Genomic DNA, 19,315 nt, shown 5'->3' on the forward strand with positions numbered 1-19,315 from the left:
GGAGTTCCGGATGTCTCTACCAAAAAGCCGAGTTAGCTCCCTTTCACTTCAAGGTTTCTGATGTGACCCACTCAAGGTCGCTGCAGACGAATTTCTTACCAAAACATGGCGTTAGCAGCAACTTCAGTCTCTACCTCTCCATTTGAAGGCCAGAAACCAGGGACAAGTGGTTTGAGAAAAAATGTTAAAGTTTATCAACAACCTCATTACACCGAAAACTTCGTACAATGCACATTGTCAGGGGGACTGTCGCAGGGAAAGATAGCAGGAAGCACAGTTGTAATCGGAGGAGATGGCCGGTATTTTATGAAGGAAGCAGCCGTGACAATTATACAGATGTGTGCAGCTAATGGGGTAAATATAGTGACGTGATTTGCGACAAATTCAAAAGGAAACCTTACGCTTGATTGATTTTAATCAAAAGTTACACTTTTTTTGGTGAGTGATAACCAGGATTATGAAAAGTAAAAGCATTGTCTACTTAACGTACAGGAGAATATTTTACTCTTGTATAGAAGGGTTACATTAAGCTGTGTTATCTTTATAACATTTAAGCAAACAAAGCTATTGTTTGGCAAGCCGTTTTGATATTTAATACATAATAAAAAAGTGTTTTGACTTAAACTAAAAAGATACAGTCAAATCGTCATGCAGTATGACTCTCCAGACGATTGCTTGCTATACAGAAACATCAAACATTTTCGGACCATTTAACACAAAAAGGACATGAAAAACCTCAAAAACTGGGTAGAACAATGGGGGATGATATTTAATGCCAAAAAGTGCTATATACTCAGCATCAAGAACAATAGTCCAAATTTTCTCACGATCTTACTCATATGTCTTACTTCGTAACAAGTTTGTAGATAGTTATTAACATCAGAACATCAGCACCACTGTAACCTGAACCAAAACTGTAAGAAAACTGTATTCATCTCGCTAGTAAGATCCATCATGGAATATGGGGTTATATCATCTGGGACCCATATACAAAACCAGATATTGAAAAATCTCACAGAATAAGTATTGTAGTTGGAACTACATTTTGTTTGTGTTGTTATGACGGTTGCTAGGACCATGCCAAGAAATGTCCCTCCGCGAAAAACTGCTGTTCTCTCTTTGACGTCACTTTCAGGTAAAATCATGAAAAATGCAATTTAAAAAAAAATATTGGGTGTTTTAACAAATTACGTTAGCGATTCTTGATAAACATGTCCAGAAAGCCAATGTTGTTGTGAACTCATAAATGCTGAAAAAATAAATTTCATTCCTTAAATACAAGCATTCATCAGTAAACTATAAACGTCATATTATACTAATTTTAAGGGTTTATGGTAGGCCAACTTGGCTAACCAAGGGTGTTCAATACAATACTATTCTTTTCAGAACAGGAGAATATCATATTGGACACACTTGGCTAGCTAAGTTGATGGTAGGCCTAATGCATGATGTATTCCCGTCCTGTCCAGAAACTAAAATAACAATGTATAAATAACAGCACATGTACCGGTAGGTCCTTTCTCATTCAGTGTATTTGATAACTTTAATATATCATATATATCCTAGAATGGATGGAGGAACATATTTTTCCAAATTATACTGAAATTATCATGCCTTTTCTGGGCAGTCCAAAAATTTAAGATGGCCACCATGGCAGCCATCTTGAAAAATAGATTTTAAACTTCTTCAGTTCCACTGGTGCCATTGAGCTGATTATTTGTGAGGATGTTGAGAAAGGGTAGCCAAAAGAGTGTTTTTATTTTTCAGCCTCTTAAAAACTTTGACATGGTAGCCATGGCAGCCATTTTGCAACACGATTGTGCAATATTGGTGTAACGATTCACCGATGCAACAATGTATTGAATCACAGAGTGGTGCATCGTCTATTCTTGAATTGTATTGCGATTCTTGAAAATTTGTAGTTATCTCCCTTGACCAATGTTAGCTTACGTTTTGTAAACAACATGCTGGAAAGTCCATTCCAGCGGCTTATAAAGCTGCCTGTTGGAGTTCTTTCAAATCCAAATTATCTAGATTCAAGAACTCTTTTTTGGAAACGGACAAAATGTATTATGTTTTTGTAACAAATGTAGACAAAGACTCTAATTTTTCAGAAATACCACAAACACAAACATGACTTATGTACAAACAGATATCTGATAGGTCATCAGCTGCTCATATAGCGTGATATGTATGGTATTGTGAACCCTGTATCGCGATACGAATTGTATTGCTACCCACTTAGCAATAAACAGCTCTATTGTAAGATTATGGTTTTCCTGAACAACACCTATTTCAAACTACTTCTCATGTTTCACCAGTGGGATTCAGTTCTACCTGATACCAAATACCTGGTACCACATACCTGGTACAACATACCTGGTACAACATACCTGGTATCACACACCTGGTACCGCATACCTGGTACCACATACCTGGTACAACATACCTGGTATCACACACCTGGTACAACATACCTGGTACCACATACCTGGTATCACACACCTGGTACCACATACCTGGTACAACATACCTGATACCACATACCTGGTACCACATACCTGGTACCGCATACCTGGTACAACATACCTGATACAACATACCTGGTACCACATACCTGGTACAACATACCTGGTACCGCATACCTGGTACAACATACCTGGTACCGCATACCTGGTACACATACCTGGTACAACATACCTGGTACCACATACCTGGTACCGCATACCTGGTACCACATACCTGGTACCGCATACCTGGTACAACATACCTGATACAACATACCTGGTACAACATACCTGGTACCGCATACCTGGTACAACATACCTGGTACCGCATACCTGGTACAACATACCTGGTACAACATACCTGGTACCACATACCTGGTACCGCATACCTGGTACCACATACCTGGTACCACATACCTGGTACCGCATACCTGGTACAACATACCTGGTACCACATACCTGATACAACATACCTGATACCACATACCTGGTACAACATACCTGGTATCGCATACCTGATACCACATACCTGGTACCACACACCTGGTACCACATACCTGGTACAACATACCTGATACCACATACCTGGTACAACATACCTGGTACAACATACCTGGTACAACATACCTGATACCACACACCTGGTACCACATACCTGGTACAACATACCTGGTATCGCATACCTGATACCACATACCTGGTACCACACACCTGGTACCACATACCTGGTACAACATACCTGATACCACATACCTGGTACAACATACCTGGTACAACATACCTGGTACCACATACCTGATACCACACACCTGGTACCACATACCTGGTACAACATACCTGGTACAACATACCTGATACCACATACCTGGTACAACATACCTGGTACAACATACCTGGTACCCACATACCTGATACCACATACCTGGTACAACATACCTGATACCACATACCTGATACCACATACCTGGCTACCAATTATGTAAACTGATAAACGTCTTACAATAACTGTCATGTACCAACTGGCCTAACCGGTCAATACCAAACATCTTGTACAACGGACAACATATGGACACACCTGGTAACAATGGACCTACATGGTACACATCCGTAAACATACTGTACAACATAACACACAATACTGGTAAATTCTGTACCACATTATGATAACTTTACATCATACCTGTACATATGGAAACATTTTTCACAATTAATACTGAAATATCCAATGCTTTCCTGGGACCAAAATATGTAAGTAATGGTACCAACCTGGATACCATACTGGTAAAACATAACAACTGTAAACTCTGTACCAATCTGGTACACATACCTGATATCATTGGAACATTTGGAAAAGGTACCAAATATGGTAACATCTGTACACATGCTCTTAAAACATACCTGGTACCATACTGGTACAACCTGTTGAACACATTGTACAATACTGTAATGTACACATACCTGATACAACATATGATACACATATACCTGTTACCATCATACCTAGGTAACAATATACCTGTACACACATACCTGGTACCACATACCTGATCACACATACCTGGTACCAACTACCATACCTGGTAACCACATACCTGGTACCACATACCTGATACAACATACCTGATACCAAATACCTGGTACCACTATACCTGTACAACATACCTGATACAACATACTGTTAACCACATACCTGATACCAACTATACCTGAGTACCACTATACCTGGTACCACATACCTGGTACAACATACCTGGTACCATATACCTGGTACCACATACCTGGTAACGCATACCTGTACCACATACCCTCGGTACAACATACCTGGTCCGCATACCTGGTACCGCCCATTACATGATACCACATACCTGGTACGCAATACCTGGTACAACATACCTGGACAACCATACCTGGTATCAACCCATACCTGGTACACATACCTGGTACCACATACCTGGTACAACATACCTGGTACCCCACACCTGGTACCAATACCTGGTACCACATACCTGGTACAACATACCTGGTACCGCATACCTGGTACAAAGCATAACCTGGTACAACATACCTGGTACCACATACCTGGTACACATACCTGGTACACATACCTGGTACAACAATACCTGGTACAACATACCTGGTACCACATACCTGGTACCACATACCTGGTAACCAATACCTGGTACCACATACCTGGTACCGACATACCTGGTACACATACCTGGTACACATACCTGGTACAACATACCTGGTACCACATACCTGGTACAACATACCTGGTACCACATACCTGATACCACATACCTGGTACAACATACCTGGTACCACATACCTGGTACAACATACCTGATACCACATACCTGGTACCACATACCTGGTACCACATACCTGGTACAACATACCTGGTACAACATACCTGGTACCACATACCTGGTACAACATACCTGGTACAACATACCTGGTACAACATACCTGATACCACATACCTGGTACAACATACCTGGTACCACATACCTGGTACAACATACCTGGTACCACATACCTGGTACAACATACCTGGTACAACATACCTGGTACAACATACCTGATACCACATACCTGGTACAACATACCTGGTTGTACACATACCTGGTACACATACCTGGTACACAATACAACCTGGTACCACATACCTGGTACAACATACCTGTACAACATACCTGGTACCAATACTGATACACAACCTGGTACAACATACCTGGTACCACATACCTGGTACACATACCTGGTACCAATACTGATACCATACCTGGTACAACATACTGGTACCCATACTGGTACAACATACCTGATACCACATACCTGATACCACATACCTGGTACAACATACCTGGTACAACATACCTGGTACCACATACCTGATACAACATACCTGGTACCACATACCTGGTACAACATACCTGGTACAACATACCTGGTACACTACCTGGTACACATACCTGGTACATACTACCTGCATACCTGGTACAACATACTGGTACACATACCTGGTACCACATACCTGGTACAACATACCTGGTACCATACTACCGGTACAACATACCTGGTACCACATACCTGATACACATACCTGGTACCAACCATACCTGGTACCAACATACCTGGTACAACATACCTGATACCAACATACCTGGTACAACATACCTGGTACCACATACCTGGTACAACATACCTGGTACAACATACCTGGTACCACATACCTGGTACAACATACCTGGTACCACATACCTGGTACAACATACCTGGTACAACATACCTGGTACCACATACCTGATACCACATACCTGGTACCACATACCTGGTACAACATACCTGGTACAACATACCTGGTACCACATACCTGGTACAACATACCTGGTACCACATACCTGGTACAACATACCTGGTACCGCATACCTGGTACAACATACCTGGTACAACATACCTGATACAACATACCTGGTACCACATACCTGGTACAACATACCTGGTACAACATACCTGGTACCACATACCTGGTACAACATACCTGGTACCACATACCTGGTACAACATACCTGATACCACATACCTGGTACAACATACCTGGTACAACATACCTGATACCACATACCTGGTACCACATACCTGGTACAACATACCTGGTACCACATACCTGGTACAACATACCTGGTACCACATACCTGGTACCACATACCTGGTACCACATACCTGATACCACATACCTGGTACAACATACCTGGTACCACATACCTGGTACAACATACCTGGATACCATATACCTGGTACCACATACCTGGTACAACATACCTAGTACAACATACCTGGTACAACATACCTGGTACAACATACCTGGTACAACATACCTGGTACCATATACCTGGTACCACATACCTGGTACAACATACCTGGTACAACATACCTGGTACCACATACCTGGTACAACATACCTGGTACCACATACCTGGTACAACATACCTGGTACAACATACCTGATACAACATACCTGGTACAGCATACCTGGTACCGCATACCTGATACCACATACCTGGTACAACATACCTGGTACAACATACCTGGTACAACATACCTGGTACCACATACCTGGTACCACATACCTGGTACAACATACCTGATACCACATACCTGGTACAACATACCTGGTACAACATACCTGGTACCAACATACCTGGTACCACATACCTGGTACCACATACCTGGTACAACATACCTGATACCACATACCTGGTACCACATACCTGGTACCGCATACCTGGTACCGCATACCGGGTACAACCACCTGGTACCACATACCTGGTACAACATACCTGGTACAACATACCTGATACCACATACCTGATACCACATACCTGGTACAACATACCTGGTACAACATACCTGGTACAACATACCTGGTACCACATACCTGGTACAACATACCTGGTACAACATACCTGGTATTACACACCTGGTACCACACACCTGGTACCACACACCTGGTACCACATACCTGATACCACATACCTGGTACCACATACCTGGTACAACATACCTGGTACAACATACCTGGTACCACATACCTGATACCACATACCTGGTACAACATACCTGGTACCACATACCTGGTACCACATACCTGGTACCACATACCTGGTACCACAAACCTGGTACAACAGATCTTGTTTCACATACCTGTGTTTGGATACAGCAAAACAAACTTTCATTTAGATAAACACAAGTTAAATATTAAAATTATAAAATACATAGATCTGTTCATTATTTATGAAGTACATTGTATGTGTTACAGAATGTATTTACTGTGTCATAAAGATTCATAACATTATTGTTAATTATTCATTTTAATTAAGAAAATATTGCAACAGGGAAAATGTTCCAAATAATTAAAAAAAAATCTTGATATAAATAGAATTATACATGTTGTGCTAGTCCCACATTGATTTTATTATATAAGGAAATTAAATAGAATTGTTTTATTGCAATAGAGGATGTAAAAAAACAAATGTCGGATTTTGTTATTTCATTTTTCATTTTTCAATAAAGTCTATTAAATTATAAAGTATTTTTCAGGGAAAAGGACCTATGCAATTACATGTACTTTATATTGATAAGAAATATACATAATGTTTCTGAAAATGTTTACTTTAAGGTGAAAAAGGTGATTGTTGGAGAGAATGGTTTGATGTCCACACCCGCATTATCTTGTGTGATCAGAAAGTATCAAACAAATGGAGGAATTATTCTCACGGCCAGTCACAATCCTGGTGGTCCTGATGCAGATTTTGGTATCAAATTCAACACTGCTAATGGAGGTTTGTCTTATTAATCTTTTATGTAGAAGTATTAGTTGGCTATGTTTCATAGTGCCACATTTGGTAGAAAACATATCAATTCATAAGAAATAGCAATATGATTTTTTACACCAAATCAATTTGGTAGGATCTTATGCTGTACCTACAGCGTGAGAGGTTTCATCAACATTGAAGGCAAGTTAATTTGAATGGTTAAGATCAGTATTGAAATAAGTACAAGCGCTACAATCAAACTGATCAAAGTATCTAGGGTGCGAGATGTAGAGGCAGGGTCTGACCCATATTTCACACAGTTAAATTTGTTGCCAACAATTGAACAAACAATTTTATAACACTCCTGTTTTAACAAAAAATCTTAAGTGATTTTGTTTATTCCCTTTTCTGAAAACAGAAGGAAAGAAACGCTTGCTGAGAAATTGAATTATTTGTAGTAATTAATTGTTATCCTCCGCAACGAGACTGCGAGGGCATATACGGATAGGCTCTTACACTTGCCATGGAAGGTAAATTATCTGTGGTAATTATCCCTCAGGATAGGCATGTACGCTTGGCATGGACGGTAAATTATCACTGGTAATTATCCTTCAGTATAGATACGTATGCTTGTGATCTAAGGTAAATTATCAGTGGTAATTATCCCTCGGTATAGATACGTATGCTTGTGATCTAAGGTAAATTATCAGTAGTAATTATCCCTCGGTATAGGCTTGTAAACTTGCAATTGCAATGGAAGGTAAATTGTGTTTGGTAATAAGATTGGAGTAGTTGAAAAAATATGCATTTTTGTAAGAGACAAGATATATACATATATCTGTATGTAACAGAGAGCATGATTAATTAAATTTAAATCACTGCCTCCGCTAGGGATCGAACCCGGGACCTCTGGCTTACTAGTCTTATGCTCAACCGATCGAGTTAAAGAGAAGATCTCTCTAGCCGAGCAGTATATTGTGGCTAGTATTTACCAGGGTTACATGTATACTGTATAGTTCCACATCATATTAATGATCATTTCTACCATTCAGTATACAGTAGTTGACAAACAGGAAATCATTGCAGATTAGGGGCATTTTACAACGTGAATTCAATACTAATTTAATTTGAGCTATTTCAGACCAAGTAAATCTGATACAGATTCATCATACAACAAAGGAGGCTAAAGGAAAACAATAAACTTAATCATAATAAGTGTGTTTGTATAAATATAAGCCGATGTCATTAAATTTGAACAAATGTTCCTGCCAACATTATACAGACCAAATGATTTTGCTGTCGGCATCTTGGTTGACTGGAACTTGTTTTAAGTGTATACATTCAATCCAAACCTTTTGTGTTTCAGGTCCTGCCCCAGAAAATGTAACCAATGCTATTTTTGACTTAACCAAGACAATATCGGAGTACAAGATCTGCCCTGACCTGCAGCCTGCTATTTCTGTCATTGGATCAACTGATTATGAGGTTGAAGGTCGTCTGTTCACAGTAGAGGTCATTGACTCTGTTGCTGACTATTCTATGTATATGAAGGAGATCTTTGATTTTGGTGCTATCCGTAATTTACTATCTGGATCAGATGGAAAGCCAGCCCTTAAAATTCTCTTAAATGCTATGCATGGGGGTATGTATTCATGAATATGTTTGTTGCCGAAATGCATGAACACAATTAATCAGAAATCAGGGGTGTAAACAAAGCCTAAGGAAAGTATTCAAAGAATTCAAAGTTCCATTTGACCAAATAAAATTTCCGCTTATGGCTGCCCTTGAAATATGTGCTATTAAAAAAGAAAAAAAGAATATGTGAATATCCAATATCCAATTTTAGTATTATATGCTGCAAGCAAAGAACAAATATTTAGCTCGTCTCTTCGAAGAAGAGGGAGAGCTAATGTTGTCATGTCAGCAACAGCATTGGTGTTGATTTTCTAATATTAACTTATCAACAATTGTTGAAAAGCATATTGATATTTGGTATTAGGGTCCCTGCAGGGTTATACTATCCCCACCCAGGCTGAACTAAAAGACTTAATTGGGAAAAAACAGCTTTTTGACATGTTTTGGACAGACTTTTTATGTAGACATAAAGCTTTTGGTGCAAGTGTTGTTGCATTAAAACATTACTTGATAATTGTGCTAGGATAGGTTGAGTAACACAAAGTAATTATTTATTGACAAACATTTGTGCGATGAGCTATGCTGTTCTACAACAGTTTTAATTCCTAAATTCTAGGTCCAGATTCCTCTTTGATTCTTAGTCTTGCAAATGCTTCTTTCTATCTTGATAAAAACAAAAACTGATTTTACAGGTAAAATCATTCATAAGAATATACATCTTCTACTACAGAGTATACAAGGGTAAACTTTCTGTCCCTATTTTTTGGTATGTAACAAAATTCAGGAAATGGAAAATCAATTGAGAGAGAAATCAATATTTTCATGTGCCTTTGGTAAGTGTACAAACATTTTGCACTTGCCCAAGCACAAAAATTTGATGTCCTGGGCTTCAGACAAGCAGATTTTTACACCCCTGAGTATAATTCTTTAAAATTAGCATGCTATTTGAATTTTTGGTGCTGTGTATGAATCTGAAAATGCTGGTGTTGAAAAATAGTTTTAACTCTATCATTGATAAGTGACTTACATCATAGTTTATTCTTACAGTTATTATAAACAACCATTTTGGATATGGATCTACCTAGTGTCATTATTTATCATATTCATTAATTGCTTAAGTATGATAGCCTCTAAAATAAGAATGTTTATAACTTTTAGATTTAGTAATGTGTGTGTTACAGTGATGGGTCCCTATGTCACTAAGATTGTGTGTGGAGAACTGGGAGCCCCAGCAGACAGTGCTGTCAATTGTGTGCCCCTTACTGATTTTGGAGGACACCATCCTGACCCTAACTTGACCTATGCAGCTGACCTTGTTACAGAATTGAAGAAAGGTCAACATGGCTTTGGAGCTGCTTTTGATGGTGATGGGGTTTGTATCAATATTTTGCTATTCATTTGAAATAAATACAGAATTTATCAGTGCTTTTTCTGGGGAGCAATAATGGCACTTTTCCATAATGGCAGTTTGAAATTATATTAATTTTAATTCCATACCCTCCAAAAAAACTGCAGTTAAGGGTTAATGTGATGAGAAAATGTTTCCTGTGATTTGTGACTGTGTAAACCCTTGCACTTGCTAAAATATACCATTTGTTACTTTGAAAATCACATAAGATATCAAATGCAGTTTGAAATTAAGATAAAAATGGAACTGTTTTTATAGTTAGAACATGTTTTGCATCTGATTTGAATGGATTCTAATTGATTTCTAGGACAGGAACATGATTCTTGGGAAGGGAGCTTTCTTTGTAACGCCATCAGATTCTCTGGCTGTCCTGGCTGACAACTTACAGTCTATTCCTTACTTCAGAAAGGAGGGTGGTAACAAGAAAGGTTTTGCTCGCAGTATGCCTACCAGTGGTGCTGTGGACAGGTCAGTAAGAAGCCTTCTTATAAATTGATAAATAAACAATTACCTTATTTATAACTGCAAATATGTCTCTACCTTGCAGAATCATCAATGTTTAATTAGTAGACTAAAACTGGTTTGTTAAAAAGCCCTCCCCAAATGTTATTACTTAACATTAGTGGGGAGGCTTGTTTGAGGATATATTGTAGTTTGTGGCCTACCATCCTGCCATCCATTAATTACACAGTCAGAGAAATACAGACATATATGATGAGTAATGTACCTATATGACCTCTAACATGTACTATGAAATCAGTGATTTCAGATGGTGCACTTTACTACTCTGTTTTAAATGGGATGTACACAAATGCTTGTGCCAGGAAACTATCTTAGTAGGTTTAGAACATAAAAAGAAAATACATACAGTCCAACCTGCATATGACGAATTTCTGACGAATTTCTGGGGACCCCTCAAATGTTTTCGTACTATACGGGTTTCGTATTATGTGGGGTCGTATTTCCAATGTGCAACGCCATGTATGCACGCACATACATGGTTGTATACACATGTTTCATGTTACACTTTTCTCACTAAAATAAACAAAACCGGATGTTGATTTAATTATTAAATATAAATAATAAAATGTTTAAAACATTGTACATTGTAAGTGTGTGGTGTTCAGTCTGGTTATTTACAGTTGGCCTACCAATACATAATAGGCCTACAATGGCTATATAATGTCATATCACGATCGCGCTAATCACGTTTTGCAGCTGCAAAATAATTACTGACCAGTGTTTGTTTGACTCTTTCCGGGCTGACCTTACTTACAAATATATCCAGGTCTGAAAGATATTTGAAAACACAATCTTGAATGTCATTTTGATTTTTAACGAATGATTTCAACTTGTCAGGGCATTCGCGGGCCTCGCGATCTGTAACGCATGTTTCCGGGTCAGTACCATCATCATCGCTCTCGTGGAGCTCTATTCCTCAGTAATCTTCTCTGATGTCACAATACTGCTGTCGATATCAAGGTATTCCTCAACCGTGATAACTTAGACAGGAGAAGTCGTAATTCTGATTACGGGATGTTGTCATCCGGGTCCTACCGTTGCATACACTTTCTATAGAGCGCGTGGGCGGGTAGGAGACAAAGGTCATGAAAACCTACCTGTGTCACACTTGGCTGACTCTGACTTTGACACTTATGTGGGTTTAAAACAACACAAACTGTGATCAAGGGACCCTGGCATGTCTGTGTATTACCCTTGTTTTCGTCGTAAGCGATTCGTATTAAGTGGGTAAACAATATAAGCACATTGTGCACGGTTTGCATGGGATTTGATTTTCATTCGTATAAAGCGAGTTTTTGTATTATCAGAGTTTGTATTAAGTGGGTTGGACTGTATACTGATAAATCTTATGAAAATGTTATTATTCTATCAGAGTGGCTCAGAAGAAAGGTGTTGAGTGCTTTGAGGTGCCTACTGGCTGGAAATTCTTTGGTAACCTAATGGATGCAGGTCGTCTAACTCTGTGTGGAGAGGAAAGTTTTGGGACTGGATCAGATCACATTCGGGAAAAGGATGGGCTGTGGGCTGTGCTCGCCTGGCTCTCCATCCTGGCAGAGAAAAAATGCAGCGTGGAAGACATCCTCATGAACCACTGGAAACAGTATGGCCGAAACTTCTACACTAGGTTTGTCTCGTCGCACTGTGCACCTGAAAAGGTGACATATCTATTGGGATTACATCATCTAAGCCAAGATCACTCCTACTGTAAACAGAAAATTAGCTTTTGAGTATTTTTGTTCATGAAATGAAAAAATATGGTGTCCCCTTCATGCATTGCAGGCAACGCTTACACGTTCTGGAGTTCTTGATTAGTATTTCTATTTTAGATCTCATTATATTGGTCTGAATTGTAACAGGAGTTTATGCACGCTCCTCCTCATCAACTACAAGATCTAGACTAAATTTCATATTGACTGGTAATGGACCAACATGATTTAATCTCATATGAGAGATGAGTGCAACTCCCTAACAAACAGTTTTCGAGGAGATTTGCAAAGAACTGCATGTTGATCATTCATCTTCTGTTACAACAATCCAAACCCCATTAAGCATGAAATATCACTAAGCCAAGAATTCAGTTGTATATATATATACTTTCAGGGTATTGAATTATCTGTATTTGTGACGTCTATTGGTAGTTGTTGAACCTTTCTAATAATCTGTTTGTTAGGTATGACTATGAGAACTGTGATTCTGGCCCCGCAAAAAAGATGATGGACAACCTGAACACACTGATAGACGAGGGGACTCTTGTAGGGGCCACCCACAATGTAGGGGGCAAAACATACAAGGTGGCTACTATGGACAACTTCAGCTATACCGACCCTATTGATGGCAGCATCAGCAAAAACCAGGTACGTTTTTAGGTAATGACTTAAGATAAGTAATAAATTAACAGGAGATTTTTATTTGCAGAGATAAGAATCAGATATAATTGTTGAAAGAGACAAAAGTCAGAGCAGCTTTCAGTATGGACATTACAGAGCTATAATATTTTTTATGTAGTGTTTAAAAACACAAATTTTGTTTGCTAATTAATCTTAATGTATAAATTGATTGAGGAAGATTCTTAATTAAAATTTCAAAATTTTTGATAGTGTTAAATATTGAATTAATTAAGTACATGTTTGAAAATGTTTCGGACCAATTAATTAATGCATGTTATTGAAATGATTATATTCCCATTTCATGAAGTGACAATTTTGTAATTTCAAGGGGGTGAGAATAATTTTCTCGGACCACTCGCGCATCATATTCCGCCTGAGTGGTACTGGAAGTAGTGGTGCGACCATTAGGATGTACATAGAGGGATATGAATCTGACTCCGCCACTTTCACTGAAGATCCCCAGGTTTGTATTCTTATGTCCTTCCAAAAAACAACACTTTATAAGCTACAACATTAAAGTAATTCATCAAATGAACAGACTGTTTTATGGCACGTTTTGTTTTTTAGAAAAATCTACTGTTTATTTCTATTCTAAATTGGAATTTTCATTCAGTGTTACGTCATAATAACTTGAGTGTTCCAATTTTTTGTACACAGTATAGATATGGTGTAATGATATAATGTCTGTTTAGTGCATATCATTGTAGCTGTAAAATCATTTAAAACATGTAGTTGTGAAAATTACATGATTGATGGTACCAAGAGATAGTATAACATCTGTTAAGACATGGAACTACAATTGATGTTATTTTGGAATTTTCTTTAATTTAATGCAGTCAGTCCATTCTAGAAACTTTGAGAAATCTGAAAACATCTCTGGACTGGTTAGAGAAGGACCAATAATATATTTAACATCAGCTGATACACAAACCATCAATATACATAATGAATGAAAACTTGACAATATCTTTCTATATCTACTCAGGGTAATAAATATAATTTTCTTTTTTTCCAGACTGTGCTGAAACCCTTGATAGAAATTGCACTACAAATTTCACAGTTAAAGGAGTTGACTGGACGTGCTGAACCAACTGTCATCACATAAAAATCATGTTGTGCAGGAAAACTATATAAATCTCCAGTCCCCAGAAAAAACCCAAGCTATTTTAATATAATAATGTACTTGTTATCAGTGAAAATTTACGATTCTATTGTGTTTCTTATAATACCTACTCATTAGATTTGTTGAAAATTAAATAAGATGAAATACATAATCAAATATAATGAAGCACTTTCAGTCCCATATGTATCATAAATTTATTTAGATGTAAGAAATACATTTAATCTTCCAATAAACTCAATTCTGATAAAGACAATGTAGCATAAAGGGAGTTAACTCCAGTTAGCATTAAAAATTCAGGGACTGTTTCAGAAAGTGCTGATTTAAAATACTGCACTTTTAAGCATTGACTAATGAAGAAATAATGATAAAGTAACATTACAAGGACATTAATGAACTTAACTAATCTGTGTAATTTGTACAGAGATTAAAGTTTTGTGAAATATGTGTGCAATTGTGCATTACATATGTACCAGCAGCATTTTGATTGTAAATTTGTTTGACTCGCAAATAATGACAGCCTTTGAAGCATGATACATGTTATGTGGCAATGAAGATATATAGAGATAAAGAGTTTTTAGCTCACCTGGTCTGCTGCATTGTTCAATGTTGTTTAAAAGAAGGAAGTGGAACTCATGGGGCAGGAGGAAAGGGGCTCAATAGGGAAAACATAGCAACAAAAATAAACAAATAAATTTGAAGTCCTTTTTCACAAATGACAGGATTTGATTCACCTGTATTTTGAACCATTATTGGAAGAGGTAGTTCAAAAGTAGGAAAACATTTGAGATATAACTTTAATTAGAGTATTTTGCCATAATGTATGAAATATCCAGGTGAGCGATGAAGGGCCTCTGGGCCTCTTGTTTTCAGTTAAAAGAAAGAATAGGAACAATGATAGTGCACACAATCATTTCTAATTAAAAACTGAAATTAAGAAATTTCTTTTTTCCTATATATATTTATGATACACTCATGTTTCAGGTAAACCCATATTTTTCTACTCTTCCCAGATATGGTTATTTTAAGACTATTGTAAAACCATTTTAAAGTCACTGTAAAATCATCAGAGCTTTGTTAACTAGAATATTCTTCGTTCACCCAGTGTTTTACAAAAATCCACGATAAATCCTAAAAGCTGTCCATAACCTGCATAACTACATTATGATTAATTTAGAAGATCTACCAGTATTTTCTTTATACTTAAGTCCCCTGCCAGCACTACCATTTGTTTCTATGTTCTTTTGTTCAGAATATTTATTCTCTGTTATCTGCTCTTTTGTAATGATGGGTTGCTGCCTACTAAAATGGTATATAGTGTATTGTGTCTCTCTTTTGTGCCATTCATTCATATTTTTTCGTGGTATATACAGCTGTATCTTAATATATATTACTATTAAATATGATGTATGCTAATGAAATAAGTTTTGTATAAGGACGTAATCAATCACCTCTATAAGGTCAGATTGTTAGAGTGTAGTGGGTGTTAGCAGAGGAGGAAACTGAATTACAGAGGAAACCCATGTGGTAGAAGTAACTAAAAGTAAGTGCTATCCAATGTGCAACCAGGCCACACTGTATACCCATGGGCATTATTTAATACTTTGTACAATTGATAAATACAAAGTATCACTTGGCATGACAATGGTACACGTTAACATACTTTAAGTACTTACGTACAGGATGAAATAAAGATTATGAGTCTTTCTCTCCTATTATATAGTGTTTTAGCTTCCTATATTTGTTTGTAGGTTTAGATTGCACTTATTGATATACACGTATTCTGTTAGAGTATATCGCATACCTCACAAAGAAAATGCTAAAATAGTTTATAACATGTTATTTTGATATTTTCTTGTGTTATGTCATAATTGTTGCATTTAGTTTTACAGACTTTCACAATTATCCATTATCAGGGTATGCTAATGGTACATGTATGTTACTTTTTAGTAAGTTAGTAAGATGATGATTAGTTTTATGTTCTACCATTCAATGTATTTTTAACAATGATTTGTAGCTCATAAAATGTGTTCAGATATCATATATTGGTTCACTCTTTAAAGCTGATTTTGGTGCAAAATTATGTTTATCTTTGGCCATGAATACTTATACAATATTTAAATGTTGAATAGTAAAAATGTTTACTTTATTGCCAAAATGATCTACTTTGATGGATAGAAAAATGTATTTGATAGCTAGTCCACATTGATTGTTATACATACATGTATTGGTATGTGTTAAGTTGTAGTAGACTTTTGACATTCACGTAATCACTCCTATCACTGTTGTTCGTGTTCTTGAGTGCAAGACAACTGCAAAATAAAAGGTTGCAGAACTTGAATCCTGGATCTGTCTTTCAACTGATGTGCTACAAAGCATATTAATTTCGTTTTTGTTATTTGGATGCTCTTCTTTTTACTGAAGAAATTGTTGGTTATATTTGCAGTAAGATGATACAGAGTTATCTTTCTTGGCATATACATTGTACTGTGTAAAAGTTCTGTATGTAATAAAGGAATGAAATATGACGAGAATGACAATGTGTGTTTTTTTTAATAAGATTTCAATACGTGTATACAAGGTATCAAAAACGTATGTAAATAAAGTTCTGTATGCAATAAAGGAATGAAATATGACGAGAATGACAATGTGTGTTTTTTTTAATAAGATTTCAATACGTGTATACAAGGTATCAAAAACGTTAACCCAGTAATTAGAAATCACAAATAATTTGTATGTAGACAAATAAATTGAATTATAGATATACATTGCACCATGTGTTAAAATACCAAATTATATGCAATACATGTCTAGGAAAAGTTGCACCAAAATTAACAAACTGCATATGTGCAATAATGCATGTGCAGTTAAAATTACTCTACTTAGTTAACTAAGTGTGGACATACAATACATGCATAGGGAAAGTTTCAACAAGTTGACTGTGCATTTGTGCAATGCAAATTGCACCAAGAATGGAGTTTCCACATATGCAGTACATGTGCAGACAAGACACGATTAAAGTTTCGCCAATTATATTGAGCTTGCGTGTCTGCAATAAATACCCAGTTACTGTTACAAGGTAAAAATGCACAGGTAAAGCTGTGTGCAAAAATGCACATGTAATTTGCACAATTTGACAATGTGCACCTGACAAAAGCACAGGTAAGAACTTACCAAATGACAGTTTGCAAATTAGCTGATGGTGTGACCGTATGCAATATATACATATGTAAAGTTGCACCACAAGTTATATTGCATATTGTGTTACGGCCAATACCACAAGTTGACTGCACATGTGTGCAATACCTTCCAGGTAAAATGACTTTATTACACCACGATTTAACGGTGTATATGTTTCACGTTATTCCGGTTACATTTCTTACATACAGTTTTTTTTTATAAAACATTACTATCGCTTATTTTGTCTTGATATAAACCAAACAATGGGTAAATGGATACAGGGACTATTTAAAAACCTTGGCTGTATCGCTTGTACATGTATTTAGCAATGACATTTCTCACAAAGAATTCACACAATTTGCAATACTCCAAGAACAAAGTGACTTATGTGTTATTTCCTCTTTAGATCACAACTGAAAGATTTAGGTGGTTAGCGGTTAGATTGTGCGAGATGTGATTGACACAAGCGCCATCGCTCTATAACATTACTGTCATGTCGCACCTGTCAAGGTCAACGTGCTACATGAGTGTATTTGTCATCTACGGTAAACCAATTGGGGAAATTAAATATAATTACTGATATAATGTTATGTTGACACTGAATTACTAAGATATCAGTTTACCATAATATTTAACACATACATATGGAATACGTTTTGCATGAAATATAAAGTTGTAAAATGGAGGCTACACCTGTACCAGGTAACCGGTCTCTTTATACAAGGTCCCGGCAGGATCACCAGATATATGTACTGATGCCAATTGGTTTACAAGCTTGGAACATTTACAAAACTTTAAAAGCTTACACATCGGTAAATTAATCTTATATTAATCTCAGAATAAAAAGGACAACTGGCCGACAAATCCAGTTGAGAATCATTTATTGGTGTCGTAATATCAATTAACTAGATTTGTTATTTACGCTTTAATAATTGAGAGAAATCTTCATTCTGTTCAAACAGCACGAATAAAGACATTTGATTATTAAAATCCTTTGACTTGAAAGCTACAAGTACAAAAACATGAAACCAAAGAAGTTTGAATTTGGAGGAAAATGTCCCAATAATCAACACAAAATCAATGGGGCATAAATGTAGCCGAACTGGATTCTCCACCCTCGTTTCATTTAAAACTCTTCTTCTAATTGCACAAAATCTCGGTTGTTCAATATTCGACAAAATACATATTATTAAACAAACAAAATAGGAATGTTCAGAGGTGGGTGTTTTGTTCAGGGA

The 19,315-nt window shown here is 36.9% G+C and overlaps 1 protein-coding gene across 1 annotated transcript; it reads left to right on the top strand.

Annotated features, from left to right (window-relative positions):
* The first annotated feature begins 39 nt into the window (after window positions 1-39).
* LOC117325668 (phosphoglucomutase-1-like) lies at window positions 40-17,431 on the top strand. The gene is made up of 9 exons (XM_033882076.1): window positions 40-354; window positions 7,690-7,852; window positions 9,192-9,467; window positions 10,642-10,832; window positions 11,176-11,336; window positions 12,763-13,014; window positions 13,561-13,744; window positions 14,106-14,240; window positions 14,793-17,431. The coding sequence occupies exons 1-9, from the start codon at window positions 106-108 to the stop codon at window positions 14,880-14,882; spliced, it is 1,701 nt and encodes a 566-aa protein (XP_033737967.1). The 5' UTR covers window positions 40-105; the 3' UTR covers window positions 14,883-17,431.
* The last annotated feature ends 1,884 nt before the right edge of the window (window positions 17,432-19,315 follow it).

Source organism: Pecten maximus, chromosome 4, assembly GCF_902652985.1.
Source record: "Pecten maximus chromosome 4, xPecMax1.1, whole genome shotgun sequence".
NCBI lineage: Eukaryota > Metazoa > Mollusca > Bivalvia > Pectinida > Pectinidae > Pecten > Pecten maximus.